The sequence below is a fragment of the Micropterus salmoides genome, unplaced genomic scaffold (genome assembly GCF_014851395.1).
Source record: "Micropterus salmoides isolate LMB-PRFRI ecotype aquatic unplaced genomic scaffold, ASM1485139v1 Ms_hic_scaffold_2, whole genome shotgun sequence".
NCBI classification, from domain to species: domain Eukaryota; kingdom Metazoa; phylum Chordata; class Actinopteri; order Centrarchiformes; family Centrarchidae; genus Micropterus; species Micropterus salmoides.
Window position 1 is genome coordinate 50,829,045 of NW_024041150.1, and position 22,513 is coordinate 50,851,557.

At 40.4% G+C, this 22,513-nt stretch overlaps 2 protein-coding genes across 2 annotated transcripts in view; one reads left to right on the top strand and one right to left on the bottom strand.

Annotated features, from left to right (window-relative positions):
* Window positions 1-22,513, bottom strand: part of LOC119912750 (zinc finger protein 271-like) — a 73,561-nt gene that overhangs the window by 17,524 nt on the left and 33,524 nt on the right. The gene's annotated exons all lie outside the window — the stretch shown is intronic.
* On the top strand, window positions 4,854-11,501 carry LOC119912671 (gastrula zinc finger protein XlCGF17.1-like). Its single transcript, XM_038731959.1, has 2 exons — window positions 4,854-5,046; window positions 10,496-11,501. Exons 1-2 carry the CDS (start codon window positions 4,954-4,956, stop codon window positions 11,366-11,368), a joined length of 966 nt encoding a protein of 321 aa, XP_038587887.1. The 5' UTR covers window positions 4,854-4,953; the 3' UTR covers window positions 11,369-11,501.

The following is a 22,513-nucleotide window of genomic DNA, read 5'->3' on the forward strand; positions in this document are numbered from 1 at the left end:
TGCTGTTACGTTTGTGTTATGATGAAAAGAGATTTCTACAATCGTATATTTACCTTTATGTAAATTTAATGGATCTTGCCACACTAAAGTCATTGTATGAAAAAGGAAATAAAATGATTGTCTGCTCTTCTTAAAAAAGGGGCAGACTGGTAATTTGGCATACTGGGCAAATGCCTGTTGGGCCGACGCATTTTTAGGGCCGGTTTAACGTAAATTATTTATTTATATAACTGTTAAAACCATGGCCCAACGTACCGGCCCAGAAAGCACGGTCAGCGGTCCGTTGGTTCATTTTCCATACTGACGCCCAATCACATCTCTTACTAGCTCCCAATCCCTCCCCCTGTGGCCTCTGTTCTTCTGTTGCAGGCCAAAAAAATAAAATCTTCAGACGACTGCCGCCAAATGTTCCAAAATAACCAATATGTTTGCTACCGGGGCTGCAGTAGTTTTAACATAAGCTGCAGTACCTGATGTAGTGCAGCCACAGGCACTTGAAGGAAGTAGAGCCATATGGCCTGAATTTTGTTTCCCTTTCTGTAAATATAATTCTCCTCTCTTTCTCTCTCTCCAGGTGTATGCTGTGAAGTCATTCTCGCAGTTGCAGCTGGTTGTCGCTTATCAGCTGCAGGTAGCCTACAAGGAGCCCTCGAGGTTGGAGAGGAGTGTTGGATCGTGTCGGCGTGGTGTCGCAGTGTGTGCTGTGCTGCTGCGATCTGCTGTGTGAGGTGTGGCGTGAAGGGTGGACCAGTTCCTGCAGTGGCAGCCGCTGTGTCTACGCCGGTGTACTCCCGCTGCAGAAAAGTGCAAATAAAACATTTAATCTGCAGCTGTTTTAAAATGCACACATCACACCAAGTTTAAAGTCTCTGCATTGGCTTCCTGTTTGCCTCATAACATTTTATCGTGATCCTTTTATTAGTTTAGCCGTCTCTTAATGGTCCTGAATATTTTATCAGATCTGCTTTAATTTTATGAACCTTCAGGTCCCTCAGGTCCTCTGGTGGTCTTTTAATTATCCCTAAAGTCCGAACGAAAACTCCCTGTGAGGCATCTTTTTATTATCACGGCCCACGTTATTATCCTGTTTTTTTTTCTTAAATTTCTATTATCTTATTTTTAGCATTTGATTTTAATCCTTTTATCGTTATTTTATATCTTTATTTTACTTTCCTTAAATACTTTGCCTCTAGTGTTTCCTCCCCATGTGTATTATATTATATTTATGTATGTGTGTGTGTGTCTGTCTGTGGAGTAGGTGGGGTGGCATCATTATGTTGCCAAGTTCTTTATAAATTAAAGGTTTATTAAACTCCAAATCAGACAAACAACTAATTCACATATAACTAACAACTACTCAACATTAAATTAACACATAAATACAGTCAAATACAATGAGTTATTAGGATAAAGATGAGGAATGACAGACTAAATCAAACCATTAATCTCTCTTCTTTTTTTAAGCCTTCTGGACGGGGCTGTGACTTCTACAGTTTATGGTGCGACAGCTTCACTCCCCTGCTTTACACTGTCCATATTCTTGAGCTCACAGAAATGTTTTCTCTCCAGAGAAGAGCATAAAAGAGAGGAGAGGGTGCAGAAGCAGACCAGACAAACACCAAACCAATCTTCAGTATCAGTTGAGATGTGTTCGGGTTCCTGGATCGAATGTTGGCACAGAAAACTTCACATTCTTCCTACGACATTAATCAAACATGGTGTACCAATAAATGCACATTTGATTCTGCACTGCAAAGTTTTTATTTTTTGTTTATTTAATAACAGTCTCTCTATCTTTTATAACGGCATCTGGTATTTGATCTCTGATCACATCAAGCTAAGAGGAAGATCTTTGTGTGTTCAGTCTCTTCTCCTTGTTAGAACAATCAAAGAGAAAACCCGGTTATTTGTGACTTTGTCATGCTGATGCGACTCTTTTGAGGGGCAAAGTTTTGTCATTCACCAGTCTTGTGCAGAGATATGCTTGCATGCCATGCGGCCGACCACTGCATGTAGGTCGCGGTTCCTTGCGGGTCTATTTTAAGTACTGTTTTTAAATGATTTGATTTTCTTTGTGTGGTTCATCAATGGCGATAAATTATCCAAACGTCCCGCGAGGTGCAGACAACACCGGTGAGGCAGGGGCTCCGTCTCTCTGCTACTAGCCTACATCATAGACTGCAGGGTTACACACCTACACATTATTTAGACCACTTTATTGAAGGTATTACTACCACACTGTGAAAATACTGCAGGGCAGGCAAAAGCCCTGCATTCAAAACCTTACTTGAGTAAAATATTATTAATAACATTTACTTAAAGTATGAACAGTAAAAATAGTCAGTATTAGTGTTTTTTTTTTGCCTATAATGGTGGGTGAACTGAGTCAAGATTAGTAGGCTGTGAGAGTGTAGTGAATAAATCCAAACTTACCCTTTAAGAAGGGGGGTCAGTGCGCAAGTGAATACTTGTGCCACCACTCTAAAAGAACGTCCCGACAGAAAGAGCTGACCAGAACACATTGATTAGAGGGGGAGAACAATAACTTTGCAATGGGTCTATGATTATAAAGACCTTTCATTAAAACAAACACATATAATACAATACACAAGTTGTATATCACAGTAAAATGCAAGATAGGGCAATCAATAGTGAGTGTGTAGACTGGGTGTGAGAGTCAGTAGGAGTCAGAATGAAGAAGAAGCTGACAAAGTGTCCTCCTGTCTTCATCCGTCCTCCATCTTCTGCTTCACCTCCATTTTCCCTCTGACCCAGAGTCAGATCGGATCAATGATCAAAGACAGAGGACAGTCAGACAGAGACAAACACAGAGAGCTCTGACCTCATTGACCTTTGACCCTGAGATCAACTATTTTCTCTCTACTGATGTTTCTGCTGGAGACGTAGACCCAGTATCGTCCTCTTTCTCCATCTGTGGGGGATTTCAGGGTCAGACTGAGGTCTCCAGTTCTCAGCAGGTCTTCCTTCATCTCTTTGTGGTCTCTGTAAAACTGGTCCTGTTGGTCAGAATAATCGGAGCCGTTCTGATACACGTGGACCGTCTTTAGCGGCTCCACTCTGATGTCCTCAGGGAGGTGAGCTGTGGTCTTGAAGGGCAGCAGGACAGACTCCGCCCCCTCCTCCACATCCTCCTGACAGACTGAAAAGCAGCAGCTACAGTAACAGGGGACAGAAATACAGGAAGTAAAAGCAAGAAAACATTTTAATGTCAGTGACACAAACAGCTGACAGAGATTTACAGCATGTCATTAAACACTGAAGTCAGTCCAACTTTTCATTAGTACAATAATGAAACAATAACCAAATAAAAAGGGTTTAAACCACATTTCTTCTTCCTCAGAGCAAAAGCTCATGATGTCACTTTAAATCAGATCACATGAAACTGTATTAATTACTTTGACAACAATCAATATTAATAGATTACATGAAACACAAACAGAAAAGTTGAATGAATAATATTCAGTTTTCTAAATAAATGTTGCCTGTTGTTTGTTAATAAAATGTTTTGCTCTCTGTGTTTAGTGAATAAAAGAGTAAATATCCTGGCTAATATTTGACATGTACCAGCCTGTGATAATCTAGAATAACTGATTTCTGCTGATTCTACTCAAACACGAGCTGTAATTTTATGTAAATGAGGTCTACTGACAAAAAAGAAGTAAAACTTGTGGTGATGATTGAAATGAAGTTGGCTAAAAAGCTGTAATAACAGTCAAACCAGACTGGACAAAAGCGTCACGGTCGACGGGAAGATGAAATAAAAACACAGGTTTAAAGCTGAAGGACCAAACTCCTGTTGTTGTTCTGTTTGACTTGTTGTTGTTGACATTTCTTCATTTACCATGGAGTGATAAAGACACATCAGACTTCACTCTCTCCTCAGTCATCACACATGGAGGAAATATGGCCCCACTCTGCCACATGGGAGCGCTGTAACCAACGTTTTTCAGCTGTGACACCAAATTGTGTGACCCAAATGGAAAGTAAAGCGCCAGCGGCTTTGTTGATGATGTGAAGCGGCTGCAGTTTGGTTAGGCACAGAAAGCCGTCTATACATTGGAGGTTGTATTTACAGTTTTCCTCCTCAGAGAATATTGCCTGATGTAGACATATCTATTAAAATTTAATAAAGGAAGGAAGTGTAGGAAATGTTGCACATTATGTACAGGAGCATCTTAGGAAATTATGGAATAGCTACATAGATATTATACAGATGGATCTAGAGACCTGAGAAGTGGAGGTACCATTTGACAGATTTGAGTACCGTAGCACCATTAAGGAAAGACTGACACAACAATGGCAGCACGAGTGGAGTAAAGACACCAGCGGGAGAAAGTTCAATGACGTAAAACCATCAGTCAAACCTGGGAACACAATTATCTTGCCTCGGATGGATCAGATTAAGTTGGCCCGATTAAGACTGAGTCATTGTGGATTGGCAAGTGGGCCGTTTCTTGGTGGGAAAGCACAGGGACGGCAAGTGCCAAGTCTGTGGAGCACAGGAGTCTGTCAAGCATGTTCTGTCTGAGATATGCTGAGGAAAGGAGATTGTTACTCATTGGCCTAAAGGTTCTGGGAGTTGATCTATTATCTGTAAAAACTGTGATGGGTGATGGTCCTAATCAAACAGAAAGAGCATTAGAACTAGTTCACTTCCTAAAAACCACGGGCCTATATTGGAAAATATAGGTCAGGGGGAGCTTTAATGAAGACTTTATCACCAGTGGGAGGCAGCAATGCACTAAGAGAGCCTAGTCTGCCGGAAAGGAACAGAAGAAGAAGAAGAATATTCATGCTTCTCAAAACTGATCCAGAGTCGGTGAGTTTGTGAACACGGAGCTCCACGAGGTCCCGCAGCGCTCCTGAATCTGAAGAGCTCCGACAGTCACAGAGGAGACCTGCAGGATCTCAGAGACCAGGACCAAGAGCGGGATGGAGGAGGACAACCAGGACCCGGAGCCCCGGAGCAACAACGTCCCCGGAGGACAAACAGCAGGCTCGAGCTCTGATAGCACCGATGTTCAGGTCAGTGTTCATGAACACAGCTAGCAGCTAACAAGAAGCTAACGTGGCGTTAGCTCGGCCTGGTTCCGACACGTAGCTTCATATTGACTGTAAACAAGATGTAATGTAGCAGGATTCAACAGTGGAGCCATCAGAACCCCGTATCTCTACAGAACCCACACTTAATGTGACGGTCGGAACCGGAGAGGAGGAGCAGGAGGAGCAGGAGGAGGTCTCTTGTAGCATGTAGCCTGCTGCCTGGGTGTTAGCATGCTAGCTAGCTAGCTAAGACTGGAGCTGAAGTTTACTTCCGGTTCGGCAGTTAAGGGAAACTTGACTCACGTTATCCAACGAAGGTTAAAATCAAGGGCATCTGGACTTGGTTGAAGATACTGGAAGACGTTTCGTCCCTCATCCAAAGGACTTCTTCAGTTCTGACTGACTGGCAGGGAAACTCAGCTATTTAACCTCAGTGGGGTCGATATCCCGGGTCATCGATACCGCTGGTTCGTTAGTGTTCCTTGTTGCTGTGACGACAGTCGTTACAGTCGTTAAGACTACCGGTGGCCGAGACTGAACGACCATCGTTGGTATCTTCACCTGAGGCCAACAGGTTATGTTTGTTCAGTTTCCTGGTCACAGTAAAGTACAATCATAGCTGGAATACAGTTACAGACACATGTTTTCTGATCTCACCAGGTAGTAGGGGTGGGAATCACCAGAGGCCCCACAATATGATATTATCACAATATTTATGTTGCCATTCAATGTTATTGCAATTTTAAATATATTGAGATATATGGCAATTTATTACCTTTTTCCAACTTCCAATTAGGTCCCTAAAGTCAAACTTTGTCAACATCTGTTTATCTAAAAAGATACATTCCTCTGTGTGTTCATATCACTTTTTCAGTCCTCTATATGGTCCTGTTAAGTTTTCTAGTGGACTAAAAAAGCAATAGATTTTATTATTCTAGTACCAGAAAGTCCCATCTGCAATTTATATACTAAAATACCGATACTTGGCGTCCGTGTATCAATACAGTATTGCCATGGCAAATATCACAATACTATGCTGTATCGACCCCCCACCACCACCCCTACCAGGTAGTTCAACCTCCTCGCTTTCTTTTCTCCAAGTAGTGTCCAGTTTTGTCCGGTTTTTATATAAATATCAAGTCGTAGTCCGACAGAGCTAACGACGCTGACAACAACACTGGAACCAGATGTGTACGGAAGTTAGCTGCTGAGAAACTCCAGTGAAGATGAATCAATGTTGAAATCCCAAAAACTAAAGTAAAAAGCTAATTTAATAAAAGCAGTTAACTCCGAGTTCCTCCCGCGAGTAAATGGCGTAGTTGTCAGAGCAGAATCCAAGTCCGACTACAGGTGTTTATTTGTCCATAGGTTACAGAGAGGAGAGGTTGTTTTCAGCTGATAGTAGTTTCTACACCCCTGCTTCCAACGTGTGTGTGTGTGTGTGTGTGTGTTTGCTTAAGGAGTGAGTGATATGGGACATGAGCGACGGTGGATAAAGCTGTTGTATCACAAGTTAACTTGAGCATACAGTACCGTCGTCACAGCTGACTCCACGCTGCGTTCAGGAGGAGTGTAACTTAGCCTAAACATCCAGACTGTTTCACTTACAGGTTGTATGACAAACTGTTCTCAGGTCAACTCGACGTCAGATAAATAATGATGCATGATACAAATGTTGACTGACAAGACAATGTTGGTAACGATGGCAAAGATAGCGGAATATATAACGTGATCGATGGTACGAAGCTGCATCACAGGTTAATCTGGACGCTCTGTCACAGCTAACAGCTGCGTTCCATGTGAGCATCAAACACCTCAGCCTGTTTCCCTTATGTAAGTAACAGCGCATGTAAACCGACCGTGGCACAAATCAGACAGACAACATGAACATTTGGACGGTTTATTTATGTTTTGCAGTGTTTTGAACAGCGACACAGTGACCTCCATGGTCACGCTCAAAGTCCTCGCTTTGAACTGTCAGGTGGGGGAGGTCCCTAGGAATCATCGTGCAGCTAATGATGAAGCCTAAAAACTATATTAGGTACATCTACACATTACGTAGATAAAGTTATTGGAACGTATTTCCTGGTTTGCAGTCGGTGTATCCTGAAGCCACGCCTGCAACACATCTGGGACTATCACCAATTCATTTAGCCACCAGTTAAACTGTCACACCGGTCATACTACACATACTACACAACAAGTAGGGCGCTGGGGCGTACGGGGCCAGGGACAGGAGTTTGTGGAGCGACAATGACAATTTTTAATTGCATTGTTACGCGCAAAATTGAAGAATGAATTCTAAAGTAGTGTATTGCGCACTTTTAATTTAAATGTACTGCTATATACACAAAAGTGCCATAACGTGGTTTGTAAGCCATAAACAAATAATGTGCTTTTTACCAGCAGTATTCCCTTTACACAGTAGCAATAAAATATTTCTTGTAAATCTCAACTTAAACATTAATGTAATCAATATTAAATCTAAGCCTAAAACAAGTTACCATCAGACTCCAGTTTTCTGAACAGGTATCAGCAGAAACATTTTTCTTTTATCAGGGAGCAACAACAGTTTAGTAGCAAGTGTCCCTGTTTGAGTGAGGTGAAGTGCTCGCCTCACGCATACGCGCCTTCTGTCGAAGTTGAATTGTCTTGAACTTTTTGTATGCGACGTGCAGCACAAATCATTGGAAGAGAGACTGATCCTCGCTGTTTGTGAGTTTCCAGAATCTAAATGGTTATCAGGACATCAACAGGAGGGAATTCACATGGCAGAGCATCCCCGCAAAACTAGGCCTATCAGGTAAAGTTATGTATGCCTATATTATGCCTATAATTTTAACTTAAGTTAAATAGGCTACAGCTGTAGGGGTGTGAGAAATAATAAATTTTAGATTCATCGTGATGCGGACGTGCAAGATTATGAATCAATTAACAAATGTCTAAAAATCGATTATTTAAATGTTAATTGATAATCTAATGTTGACAGAATACAAAAGGCGGAGCTCCCGGATGTGAAGCGCCCGGGCTGTTTGTGGCGAGCACACAACAGAGACCAGCAGTGTTGTGTATTTGGCACACCACAGCTGCGGTATGAGTAACCATCCTGCTTAAATGTCACACAATCATTAATATCAATGGGCAAATAATGATTTTAACTCAGTTTAATTGTGCGAGCATGGTGACACTCGATGCTTGGCAGCTTCCTGCTTATTCTGTGTGTGAAGCCGAGATAGAGAGAGAGAGCGAGTGGCAGAATGTGATGGCGAAAGGAAAATATTATCAGTAAGTTTCTGAAGTCTGAATATAAACGTGTAGCGTAGATCAGTGTGTGTTAATAGAAGTCTTTCCACTGCTGGAAAAGTGAAGGCTGTTAGCGCTAGCTAACATCATACAAGGTACAAGGGCCTGCTCTCTGTCCCCCACACCAGACTCGAGAGCGTCACAGCCCCCACCTACTGGAAGTCATCCCCACAGAGATCCAAAATGCTCCCTGTCTGGGGGGGCCCTAAACACGGGGGCAGCAGGTGACCCGCAGCCACAGATCCAGACTCCACAGCTCCAGAGCCAGAAAACCTGCAGGAAGTGATAGGAGGAGAGAGGAGAGGGACGAGAAAGCACAAGACTACCGGAAGAGGGAGAAGTCGAGTTAGTAACATGCAAAATTGGGATGAGGTTGCATACAGAGGGAGAGAAAGTAGAGGAGAGAGGAGCTAAGTGCATCATGGGAAATCCCCCGGCAGTCTAGGCCTATAGCAGCATAACTAAGGGATGGTTCAGGACTCACCTGAGCCAGCCCTAACTATAAGCTTTATCAAAGAGGAAAGTCTTAAGCCTACTCTTAAATGTGGAGATGGTGTCTGCCTCCTGAACCCAAACTGGAACCTGGTTCCACAGGAGAGGAGCTTGATAGCTGAACGCTCTGGCTCCTAGTCTACTTTTAGAGACTCTGGGAACCACAAGTAACCCTGCATTCTGGGAGCGCAGTGCTCTGGTGGGGTAGTAAGGTACTATGAGCTCTTTAAGATAAGATGGTGCCTGACCATTAAGAGCTTTGTAGGTAAGAAGAATGATTTTAAATTCTATTCTGGATTTTACTGGAAGCCACTGCAGAGAAGCTAAGACAGGAGAAATATGATCTCTTTTCCTGGTTCCTGTCAGAACACGTGCTGCAGCATTCTGAATCAGCTGAAGAGTCTTAATGGACTTTTTCGAGCAGCCTGATAATAGGTTGAAAGAGGTTTAATTACAGCTACTTTAAAGTACTGTGGTATATAGCCTGTTGATAAAATAGATTGATCATATCTAGTATAGAAGTGCTGACTAAGGGTAAAAGTTCTTTAAGCAGCCTAGTCGGGATGGGGTCTAAGAGGCAGGTTGATGGTTTAGATGAAGAAATTATTGAAGTTAGTTGGTAAAGATTGAGGGAAGCAAAGCAGTATAAACATATCTGGTTTTACAGCCGTTTTAAAGGTTCCGGAGTTTGGAGATAAGTCGGTGCCAGTTGAGGGCAGGTCTTGGTGAATTTTGTTTCTAATAGTTTGAATTTTATCATTAAAGAAGCTCATGAAGTCGTAACTACTGAGAGCTATGGGAATACTTGGTGGGGTCTAGTTTTTTGTAGCGAGTTTTCTGTAATTCTTCCCTCCGAGCCTCATACACCCCCTCACCAAGCGAACGTCCCCAAGTGATGCGTCCCAGAGCAACGTCCCATATGCACCACTACATTCGCTAAGACACACATACAAGTGTAACTGTCAAAAACTATGTATACAGCCATAAGAAGACCTGACAGTGTGTCAGACACAAGACTGGACCGCCAACCTTAATTTTTTCGCCTGTTCTTGTGTAATAATGCTTGTATAACTTGAATCCTGTAGTGCATAATGAAGTTATATACTTTTCAGGACAACTTAGGCTATCAGAATTTGTATACTACAGTGATATCACATAAATGTATTAATAGTTATATGACCATAAAAACAAAAAAAGATCTGCCTGTTCAGAGAAATTGTACTGTAGCACGATACTATCAGTTTTTGTTTTAGTGGCTACACACGCAGTTGACGGCTGATATGTCAGCTACCTCGCTGTCTGCGTCCTCTGCTTCCTACAAAGGCCAACGCTAACTGTTGGGCATCATAAAATTAACATTAAAGTTCCATGTGTCCCCCGTCTGCTCTGCCTCAACTCTCTGTGATTTACTGATGAACAGAAAGTGTTACTTGTTGCTAAAGTAACAGCGGCTAACTAGCTGCTGTTATATAATTAGCTCAGTTAGCCTAGTGGTCATGGCTGACATAGCCCGGACTGGGAGCTTGGAGCACCTGGGGAATGTATTGTGTTTAACATAACACCTCTACTGGAGGTTTTTAGGCCAGGATAGACTCACTTACTGTCTTTCTCTCTGTATGTCTGTCTTTTGATATAGAAACAGAGAGGAAAAGAGGGACTCAAACGTCACCACTGTCAGCACTGTGACAAGTACTTTTCAACATCTGGATCTTTAAAGATTCATCAGAGAGTTCACACTGGAGAGAAACCATACAGCTGTGACCAGTGTGGGAAAACTTTCACTAGATCAGGTGAACTTACAGTCCACGCGCGTGTTCACACTGGAGAGAAACCATACAGCTGTGAACAGTGTGGGAAAGCTTTCACTACATCAGGTGACCTAAAAATCCACCTACGTATTCACACTGGAGAGAAACCGTACAGCTGTGAACAATGTGGGAAAGCTTTTGCTCAATCATTTCATTTAGAAAACCACAGAAGTGTTCACACTGGAGAGAAACCGTACAGCTGTGGCCAGTGTGGGAAAGCTTTCGCTAGATCTGGTGGCCTTAAAAGACACCTCCAACATGTTCACGATGGAGAGAAACAGTACAGCTGTGACCAATGTGGGAAAGATTTCGCTACATCAAGCTATCTAAAGATCCACCTTCGTGTTCACACTGGAGAGAAACCGTACAGCTGTGACCAGTGTGGGAAAGCTTTCACTACGTCAGGTGCCTTAAAAACCCACCAACGTGTTCACACTGGAGTGAAACCCTACAGCTGTGACTTATGTGGGAAAGCTTTCACTACGTCAGGTGACCTAAAAATCCACCAACGTGTTCACAGTGGAGAGAAACCGTACAGCTGTGACCAATGTGGGAAAGCTTTCACTTCATCAAGCCATCTAAATTTTCACCGTTATGTTCACACTGGACAAAAACCGTACTGGTGTGAACACTGTGGAAAAACCTATGCCCGGAATGGTTCCCTTATAGTTCACCAACGGATTCATGCTGCTTCACTTTGAACATTTCAGAGCCGAACGCATGCTAAAACATGTCGTAGGAGTAAACGTTCTTCAAAACTTTGGGACACAACAATTTCCACCTGCAGAGAAACCCACAGAAAGAGACGCCATCTTGTATGACGTTAGAAGAGTTGCACATGTGGGTCTTGATTGGTAACTAACAAAAGCCTCCTCCACATGTTGCTCACCTGCTACTGTGGAAACGGAATTGCGGCTGAAGAAATTCAAAATGCGAGTTGTCTTTACAAACTGAAATAAAGTAAACTGAGCAGGTTTAGGTAAGTAAACACTGAAGTAAGGTGGAAAAGTAGGTGTAGATAAAATGATGTGATAATACCTGGCTAATAAAAATAGGGTAACGTATTCTTTCAAATATTTTCATTTAAATTACAAATACAGGTGCTGGTCATATAATTAGAATATCATCAAAAAGTTGATTTATTTCAGTAATTTCATTGAAAAAGTGAAACTTGGATATTATATTAATTCATGACACACAGACAGATATATTTCAAGTTTTTATTTCATTTAATTGTGATGATTAAAACTGACAACTAATGAAAATCCCAAATTCTGTATCTCTGAAAATTAGAATATTAAGACCAATACAAAATAAGAATTTTTAGAAATGTTGGCCAACTGAAAAGTATGAACATGAAAAGTACGAGCACAGCACTCAATACTTATTTGGGGCTCCTTTTGCCTGAATTACTGCAGCCATGCGGCGTGGCATGGAGTCAGTCGGTCTGTGGCACTGCTCAGGTGTTATGAGAGCCCAGGTTGCTCTGATAGTGGCCTTCAGCTCTTCTGCATTGTTGGGTCTGGCGTATCGCATCTTCCTCTTCACAATACCCCATAGATTTTCTATAGGGTTAACGTCAGGTGAGTTTGCTGGCCAATTAAGAACAGGGATACCATGGTCCTTAAACCAGGTACTGGTAGCTTTAGCACTGTGTGCAGGGGCCAAGTCCTGTTGGAAAATGAAATCTGCATCTCCATAAAGTTGGTCAGCAGCAGGAGGCATGAAGTGCTCTAAAACTTCCTGGTAGACGTCTGCGTTGACCTTGGACCTCAGAAAACACAGTGGACCAACAGCAGCAGATGACATGGCACCCCAAACCATCACTGACTGTGGAAACTTTACATTGGACTTCAAGCAACGTGGCTTCTTTGCCTCTCCTCTCTTCCTCCAGACTCTGGGACCTTGATTTCCAAAGGAAATGCAAAATTTACTTTCATCAGAGAACATAACTTTGGACCACTCAGCAGCAGTCCAGTCCTTTTTGTCTTTAGCCCAGGCGAGACGCTTCTGACGCTGTGTCTTGTTCAAGAGTGGCTTGACACAAGGAATGCGACAGCTGAAACCCATGTCTTGCATACGTCTGTGCGTGGTGGTTCTTGAAGCACTGACTCCAGCTGCAGTCCACTCTTTGTGAATCTCCCCCACATTATTGAATGGGTTTTGTTTCACAATCCTCTCCAGGGTGCGGTTATCCCTATTGCTTGTACACTTTTTTCTACCACATCTTTTCCTTCCCTTCGCGTCTCTATTAATGTGCTTGGACACAGAGCTCTGAACAGAACAGCCAGCCTCTTTAGCAATGAGCTTTTGTGTCTTGCCCTCCTAGTGCAAGGTGTCAATGGTCGTCTTTTGGACATACAAGTTTCACTTTTTGAATGAAATTACTGAAATAAATCAACTTTTTGATCATATTCTAATTATATGACCAGCACCTGTACACCCTCACCACAGTCAATCTGTGGGAAACACAGCCCTGTGGTACTGCTGTTCATTTTCATTTATATATATTTTTTTGAACATACCGTCGATCAGAAAAGCCGATGCTGGTGGGGATCCTAATAAGATAATTTTCTAATAAAGGAAAGTTACAAAAATGTTTGTGTACGCTGTCAGTTATAGGTCTTGGAAAGTAAGAAAATCTGAATCGTCCAGGAAAAATCAGTGCCTCTCTACCTGATAGCTCTGTTATATTCTGAGCTTGTCTACAAACTGGGGGATGGACAACAGTAACTTTATATTTTTAGCAGCATTTATGTTATTGTGGCCACGACTACATACTGTCCTGCTTGCTAGCACGATTCAACCAGCCTGATTTCTCAATGTTACTTTTTTTTCATGTTGATTTGCATTGTAAATAAACGGTTATAAACATACTCAACAGTGATGTCATCAAATTGCTTGTTTTGATCAAAACTTCAAACCTTTAAAAATTACCATTAATGTATTATTAAAATAAGTGTTTTTACCGTATCCCGACAGCCTATCTTATTTTCATCTGGAGAATGTCGAATGTTTAGTTATTCTTCTGCACACTTTAGTGATAATGGTACAGGTAATAAGTGGAGTTTGTCACATCGGAGACCTGGTGAAACCAATAACGCCACGCCTCTCGCTCACGCCACCTCCCTGTACAGTCTGTAATGGTTGGCTGTTGCCGCAGCACTTTTTGTATGGTCTGTTCTGCACATGTGCATAATTATTATCACTCAATTTGTACCATGCATGTGTGGACATTGTAATTCTGTGTTGACAGAAGCCGTGATTTACAGAAAAACTTTATTTACAACACAATATTATACAAATACGCAGGGAAGTGTAATCAACAACAAGATGGCTTCAGTAGAAGAAAATTGTAGTGTGCTAAGTAGCGCAATATTAATTATTGTCAATAGTACTATTGACATGAAAAGATATTAACTTACATTAATACTACATAAACATTTTTAAAGTTAAACTCCACTCTTGATATGCATGTGTCCACACCAGTGAAAGCTGGATATTAAAGGCAAGCAGTATGAATAGTTAACAGTCCCATTGCAAACCAAAGACAATAACACAACCAGCATGATTGGTGCATCTGTTTATTGAGGATATGCTCAAACGTTACATGTAAAATGAATATAATATTTTCATATAAAAGGAACATAAAATGCTTATTTTTAAAGATTATATAATTATTTAGATTAACAATATTAAACAGTAGAAATGAATCACTTTTTATTTTTATTTTAATAATTATAAATTATTATTTGTCTATTAACATCATAGATTGAACTTTTGCTGCACTGAGCTATTATTCTAGTCTGATGAACTGAGCAAGACCTGCGCTCACTCCACGTCCCTCATCCGCTCTCTCACGCCACGCCCCCTAAGCTACAGTCCGCAGCCGGACCCGTTCTCGGTGAAACGTTTACCTGCTCCAAGATGTCGTGCAGGTCGACCAGAGATGGCTCCTGTTAGCCGTCGCCTGGCAGTTCCTGACATTCACATCTGACACCAGAGAGCATCTCCACCTGAATACAACCCCTTGTTATCATGTGACTGTGCTGGACTAGAGCCATGTGATGACATCTAGGAAGTTCAGTTTACTGAAGAAGGCCATGGGATGTGGTCAAAAGCCCCAACAAAGATGTAGTATGTGAGGCTTGAGTTTAGACTCATTTATTACAGATGTGTTCCCCAAAGTCAAGAATGAAGCTCCATGCTGGATGAAATATTGTTTCTGTGAGCTTCATACATATTTGCTTGTTATTTTGTTGTAGTTAACATATTTCATTTAATCTTTATTTTAAACTGTATCCACTGTTTTTATTTTATTTTGTTTATACTTTATTGTGTCAATACATATCATTGATACATGTCTTGTTTTTATTAAGTATAGTGTAGTACACATGTTCAGTATTTGTTAGATTTGTCCTGTTGTGTTTTTTGGGGCTGTGGCTTTGGTGAGTCTTTACCACCCAAAGAGTTCTCATGTGGACCTTTTCTTTCAAATAGCTTCTCATTCAATCCTACTTCATTATACGTCATGTAAAATTGTGTGTGGCCCTCACCTTCCCATGTCTTAATCTGGGTCACATGATGTTTCTCTCAAACAGGTAATTTCTTGTTCCTTTAGTTACTTTACATATTCTTCTCCAGATTTTAAATGTGTTAACTGTATATAGACTAGTTACGTAATTTGATCTGTTGATATTTTCTGAACGGGGTTTTGAATCTGTTTGTTCAGACTGAAAGCAAAGCCAATTCTAGTCGAAGCAAAGAACCGCAGAATGTGAACTGTTCTATGAAGATAAATAATAAACTGGAGACGTTAAAACTGAATATGAGTTATTTCTGTTTATGTAGGCTATTACAAGAAACAGACCATTGTCCACCACCACTACTTACTGTATATTAGACTGACTACAAGGATAATATCAGCTTAAGCTGTAGAAATTGTGTCTCTATCCCCAAGCATACCATACAGCTTACAGGCAGGTTGTCTGCCGGGCCTAAGGCAGGCGCATTGTGAAGTCCTTATGTGTTGTGTCCTGAAGAATAGGGTATTAACACATTTTTATGGCCTCATTTGGCTGATATTAATATTAATTGTAGGACTGATCTGGCTTTGCCTTAATTTCTAAAGATCTATAAACCGTGAACCAAGACATCTGTGCTGGTTAAATCGTTAACCGATAAAGGTCGACTGCCTCATCCATCCATGATGATCTTTTGGCCGATCTTTAAAGTGGGGCAGGTGCAGTGGACTCCATGAGGGCTGATGCTGGGGAAAGGAAAAACCTGTTTATGTAATATAACACACCCTCATAGCAACCTCTCAGCCACCATCACGGTTTAAATGCAGAACTACCGAGAGAAACCTGTAGAAAATGCAGATATTGCAGTTCATAAGTAGTACATGTGTGGAAAAACCCAGATGTAAAGACAACATATAGGACATTTGTAAAATCAAACTGTTCTTGTATTTTGTGAAGTTTTGAGGCAACGCTGCCACCATGTGACTATCCATGTACAGCAAATACTAGTTTCTGTTAATAAAGTACACCGAGCTAAAACTGTTGCACTCCAGTAAACAGCCCTGCAATAAATAATATCTTCATGAAGCTAGCAATGTTTTTTTGTTATTTGTATAACGTCTTATTCATGTGTTTTTACTTTTAAACTCCAAAATGGCTGTTGGGCTGAAACAGATAAAAATTGTAAGTGATAGAGCTGGAGATTTGAACACATTTTTAAAAATAAGATTTTTACTCCCCAGAATTACCTGATACGTGATTTTCTTCCATACAAATGTTGGTGTGTTGCTGTTCCTTCATAAAATAATTAATTCTTTGCGCAATCTTACCTCCACAATATTTTCTAAACTTTCTGTAAAAAATAAAATGTAATTACAACAAAAGCCATCCTAAACAGAACAACCACCAGGCCCGCCATAAGATCGTCCCGTACAAAGCTTATAATGTTCTGTCTCTGCTGATGTTGAGTCTGAGATGTGTTAGTTATAATTATATGTCTTTATAATGTGTCCTTTTACTTTGCAGTGTGTTGATCTCTCAGGACCAGCTAGTTAGTTGACAAAAACAAGCAGAGAAGCCACACACTTGCCATTTGGAGGGGTTTGTTTTTTTTTACCAGCCGCCTGTATGACCAAACCAGACACAGCACCTGCTGTTGTGCCTGGTCCCATTTGATTAATTACATAACAATGCCTATTGAGCAGTAGTACTTTGTCACCATAAGAAATGTCCGGTTCAAAGTATAATTTAATCAGCTCATCTATAATGGGGTGTCCCGCAGGGCTGAGCGGAAATAGACACGGTTTCGTGCAGAAGAGCAATGAAGAAAAGAAAACCATCTAACTAAACTTATCTTCTGCCTGAAATGAAGGAGGCTTTGGGCCAATCTCAATGTCCACGCAAATAGACTTTCAGGTGTGTTCCCGGTGAGTCCGTGAGGGTTTAGGGATGTCCCACTGTCAAATCGTTAAGTGCGCAAGGGCTCTGTCGCGGACATTTTGAGCCCTGTTTGTAACAGCTCAGGTGATACCCGGTGAAGCTGTTGTGTGTTGTACTTGAGTACAGCAGTGTAGTAAATGCAGCTGTTGTGTTAATGTGAATGTTTTGTAAGGAGCTCTCCAGTTTGTCCTGAGGGACGAACAGATTGACAGGAAGCAGCCAGCAGGAGGCAGCAGAGGAGCTTCAGTTTGTTCAACAGATGATAGTTTTCACTTTAAACTCACTGGAGGAGCAAACTGTGTGCAGAGGGTTTGTGTCCTGTTACCTTTAATAGAAACAACCAGTCCTCCTATAATGGAAGATCAGCAGCCCAGTAAGTTTATAGTTTCTGCTGATTCTACTCAAACATGAGCTATAATTTCATGTAAATGAGCTCCACTGAAAAAAAAAAAGAAGAAATCAGACTTAACTCTCTCCTCAGTCATCACACATGGAGAAAATATGGCCCCACTCTGCCACATGGGGGCGCTGTAACCAAAGGTTTTCTGCCTCGTGAATCCAACAGTCTCACAGCTTTAGATTAATTTTCATGATGCTGAGTGGAGAAATGTCTACTCAATAAATCTATACGTTGGAGGTTGTATTTGGTTCAATGACGTGACGCCTACATTTTGTGTCCAACTGGATTATTTTCACAAAAAAAAGGGTTGAAAGCATAAAAGTATACCATATATGTACTCACCTTTAACTTAACAAAAAACATTAGCTTTTTGTAATTTTTCTAATAATTGAAGTGTCAAAATGTCATGCCATGTTCTTTAAAATTACTTTAAATCTATTCAATGTTTTGGCCTATTTGGCATGATTTCCAAAGTGTTTCTTAGTCCTCTTCAAAATCGCAAACCATCTGTATTTAAATTTCCATAATAATACACAGGCAAACTTTGTCCGATGATGTCCATTTTATGAAATATCATGTGGTGCGACCATCCACAAACGACCACTTTGGGACTTTTATGTTGAAATCCATTAGAAGACAGGAAGTTAAATAATATACTAATCTGCCAAGGACCCATTGAAACAACTCTCTCTCAAAGCTGGAAAAATGTAAAATTGCCACTTTTTCATATCATGTGGTATGCCATCAGAAAAACAATTAATATAAAGTTATTTCTAACAATATTTGTTTTGATTATAAATTTCATGGAGTCCATTTGTAGGAAGCCTGCTTGTTTTGTTTAGGTGGCCTATTCTCTGCCTGTGAATGTTGACTAAATTAGAAAATATCATGCGGTGCGACCAAATATCATGCGACTGTTGAAAAGTGGTTTCCATGATTGGCAATTTAGTTTTTGTCCTTTTATATTCAATTTATGACTTTTACATATAAACTACTTTTATTTTAGTATAGACTGGAAACAGATTATTTTTAGTCTTTGTACAATATCATGAGAAAAATGCACAAAACAATTTTTAGAACTTGTAATTTCACTTTGATAACTCTGCAATATTAGTAATATTTAATTCATTATAACTGTTTTACCAGATGCCACTCCCAAGTAAAGAAAAACTGCTCTCCATGGACAGCATGTTAATTTTGACCCTACAGCAAGAGTGTAGTCGCCAAAAGAAGCAAAAAATATTGCGTCTTAAAGAAAATTTAAAATGAAAACTGAATGAAGCAACATGTTGCTTGTGTGTGTTTCCATTTCTTAGGAGGAAATGCATTTTTTTGTGAACATGTTGGCGTAGGAGCCCGTCCTCACTTGATTTATTATGCTGCTTTACGACCCGTGTTTACGTTTTTAACGACCTCTATTGGCCGTGTTGGCTGTGTCTTTCACGCAGGAGAACCGCGTTTGATTCCCCTGTGAAATCAAATAAATTTAGAGTTATTTTTAGTTTTAAGCCAACTTAATCCCAACAAAATGTAGCAAAGCATTTATTTCATTGCAAATGGTGGTGCCTTGAACATCCTGTTGCGTACGCCAGCCACTGGACGTCACTGTCTTTAAATGTGGCTGCTGATTGGGTAAGGCCACTGACACACCCAATAAATGAAAAAAAACATACTTGCAGTTGACACCACATTTCTGCAGTTAATGTAATTAGATTAAATATAATGTCAATTTGTTTGAGATTTTCATCAAAAAAAATTTTAGGAAATGTTTGTGTTTATGAAAATTCTTTAAAATTTTAATAATGATATCTGGTTTATTTATGTTTTTTGTTTAGAAGTTTTTGTGTATTGATCTCTTTAAATCTATATTTTTAATGATATGCAGTATTCACATCATGTGGTGTGACCAATAACTGTATTAAATAAAAAATAAATATCTCATTCCTGTGACTGAAATATTAATTACTGATACAGTATATTTCAGTGAATGGTATTTAAAAAAATTTTTTTTATCAGTTTTATGCAATTTACAGGGATAATTAATCAATTAACTACATTTAAGAAGGGGATTGTGACATTATAGAGCAAGAATATAAGATCATTATTTACAAAACCCCAAAAGAAAAGCAACTACATTGTATCTAAAACCTTTATATTACTGAGAACTTGTAAAAACTGTTAAACATGTTATGGGAATAAATTAATTTTAAAATAAATGATGGCATTTGACATTTTGTAAGGCCAGAAACAGTTTATGTAGCTGAAAAAAACACTAAAATAATTTAATTTGAAAACAAATTACATTCATTTATGTGTACACAGCATTCCTAATGTTTGAACAACGCCATTAAATGTTTTAATTTTTTTGTATTTTAAAATTGCCCTGTTGAAAATCCTTATTGACCCATTTACAGTTTTCCTCCTCATAGAATATTCATGATTCTCAAAGCTGATCCAGAGTCAGTGAGATCGCGAGAACACGAAGCTCCACGAGGTCCTGCAGCGCTCCTGAATCTGAAGAGCTCCGACAGTCACAGAGGAGACCTGCTGGATCTCAGAGACCAGGACCAAGAGCGGGATGGAGGAGGACAACCAGGACCCGGAGCCCCGGAGCAACAACGTCCCCGGAGGACAAACAGCAGGCTCGAGCTCTGATAGCACCGATGTTCAGGTCAGTGTTCATGAACACAGCTAGCAGCTAACAAGAAGCTAACGTGGCGTTAGCTCGGCCTGGTTCCGACACGTAGCTTCATATTGACTGTAAACAAGATGTAATGTAGCAGGATTCAACAGTGGAGCCATCAGAACCCCGTATCTCTACAGAACCCACACTTAATGTGACGGTCGGACCCGGAGAGGAGGAGGAGGAGGAGGAGCAGGTCTCTTGTAGCATGTAGCCTGCTGCCTGGGTGTTAGCATGCTAGCTAGTTAGCTCAGACTGGACAAAGCTAAAGTTAACTTCCGGTTACGTTGCTGAGCGACCGGTCCTCCGTGTTCTGCTCCTCTTAGTGTTGTGAAAGCTGTTAGACATTTTAGATAAACACAGTTTCAGATTTGTGTTTATAAACTTCATTTAATTTGTGACAGTAATAAAAAGGACACATTTTATGTATTTTTTAACATTTACGCCAAATAGGACCAGAGGTCTCATTTATAAACGGTGCGTACTCACAAAACAGGGCTGGAAAGAGTTGGGACAAAGTCATTGTTTTACAAGTCTCAAGTCTTAGCACTCAAGTCCCAAGTCCAGACCGATCGTGACGAGCAAGTCCGAGTCAAGTGAAGACAATTCAAGTCCCAAGTCTGAAACTTTGGGTTATGAGTCCTAAAAAAGTCATAATGCGCTCTTTTCATAAGTTTTCAAGTAAAAAATATAAACGTGTATTGAATGAAGCATTAGCCTGTACAGAAAGAAGGCAGAGGTGCAGTTTCACATAACAAATGTTTAATGAATTAAATTGAATGTTCGTGTAGGGCTGCTAATATTTTGGTCAGTATTGAAATCACAGTTATGTAACAGGATTACTCATTAACTTAAGAAACTTTTGAACTTTTAAAATGTAATACTACTCTTTTTAAAAACTACTATATATGCATTACTCCAAAATCCCAAATAGCCCATGAAATAAGAAACAACAATCCAACATTTGAACTTTAAGCATCTAGAGTGCAAGCGGACGACAGCAGCGCCGTTTCCCCCAAGTTTTGGGTAATGTCAGAGAACGTCACCGGATTGGGAAACACAACCAGAGCCGTTACTAACGGTATCCATCTGTATCCGTGGGTAACGTTAGTTAGCTCGGTTACCCGGGAAGCTAACTGTTCCAGTTGACTCAGCCTCGGGGTGCCAAGAGCCAAACCTGGCAAGGAAAACACCTCGGTCCTGTATTCCCTGTCGTTAAACTGGCCTCTGCCGGTCTCGGAGGCTTTGTTGGTTCCCGGTCCGGCCGTAGTGTTCGCTTATTGAGAGCTGAACCTGTCTGCATGACTGGGTGGGGAGGCGTAATGCACATTCAGCGCTGTTGGCTACTGTAAACACCAATCAATATATTCAAGTTATTTTCTCTTTGAAACCAATAACTTGCACATTATCAGCACAAGGACACGTAGTCCATTAAAATGTTTATTACCTTCATGTGCAATTTCTGCCCCGCTGCTGTCATGGTAACGTAACGTTACACAGCGTGTCATCTAACATTCGGCCGTTTCATATTTTCTGTTTATTTAACGGCCGCGTAGGAGCTGAATCTAACATTACAGACAGTCTGTGAGTCCTTTCAGGTGTTCACTGATGCAGAAATACATTTTATTATCATACTGCATTACTTAATATTGAAATGAATCCATGTCAGAAACATTTAAAGTTTTACGTAAAGTAGCCTAATTAATGTCATTGTTAATATCACAACACATCAGTGACGTGGAAATTTGATTTAATTTGAATATTTATTGTCATTATTTTAACGTGCTTCATCAGGATGAGTGAATAAAATATAGATTTATTGATTAGACAACATTTTTTTAAATAAACAAAATTAGTCGATATGGACAGCCCTAATCAGAATCAATCCAGTGATCATCTGACTTATATTTTATTCAGTAAATAGCTTGCATTGTTCTGCAGAGACTAAAAGTGCAATTTAATAAGCTGTTAATGGAAAGTGAAAATATTTCTGCAGCTTGTAAAGGGTCATACAGGCTGCTTTCCAACACGCACAGTGGCAAATTGTGCATTTACGAGCTTTGAGTAACAAACAGAACAACCAAACCTTCAATTCAAAAGGCATTTGCCTGATTTTGTTAATGTTTGCATCTGCCCAGCTCATTAATATCTGGCACAAGCCCACCAGTTAAAGCTCTCTTGCGTAACCGCGCACACACAGCTTGGATGACGGCACATACCAAACGATTACTATGTGATTTGATTCCAGAGCGTTCCACCGACCTGTCTTACTTTCGTGGCAAACTAAAACCCTTTGCAGAGT

Bases quoted from the DNA above. Each gene is read 5' to 3' on its own strand.
- LOC119912671 (XM_038731959.1), top strand. From the start codon at position 4,954: ATGGAGGAGGACAACCAGGACCCGGAGCCCCGGAGCAACAACGTCCCC. The intron at 5,047-10,495 runs GTCAGTGTTCAT...CTTTTGATATAG, and splicing joins CTGATAGCACCGATGTTCAG to AAACAGAGAGGAAAAGAGGG.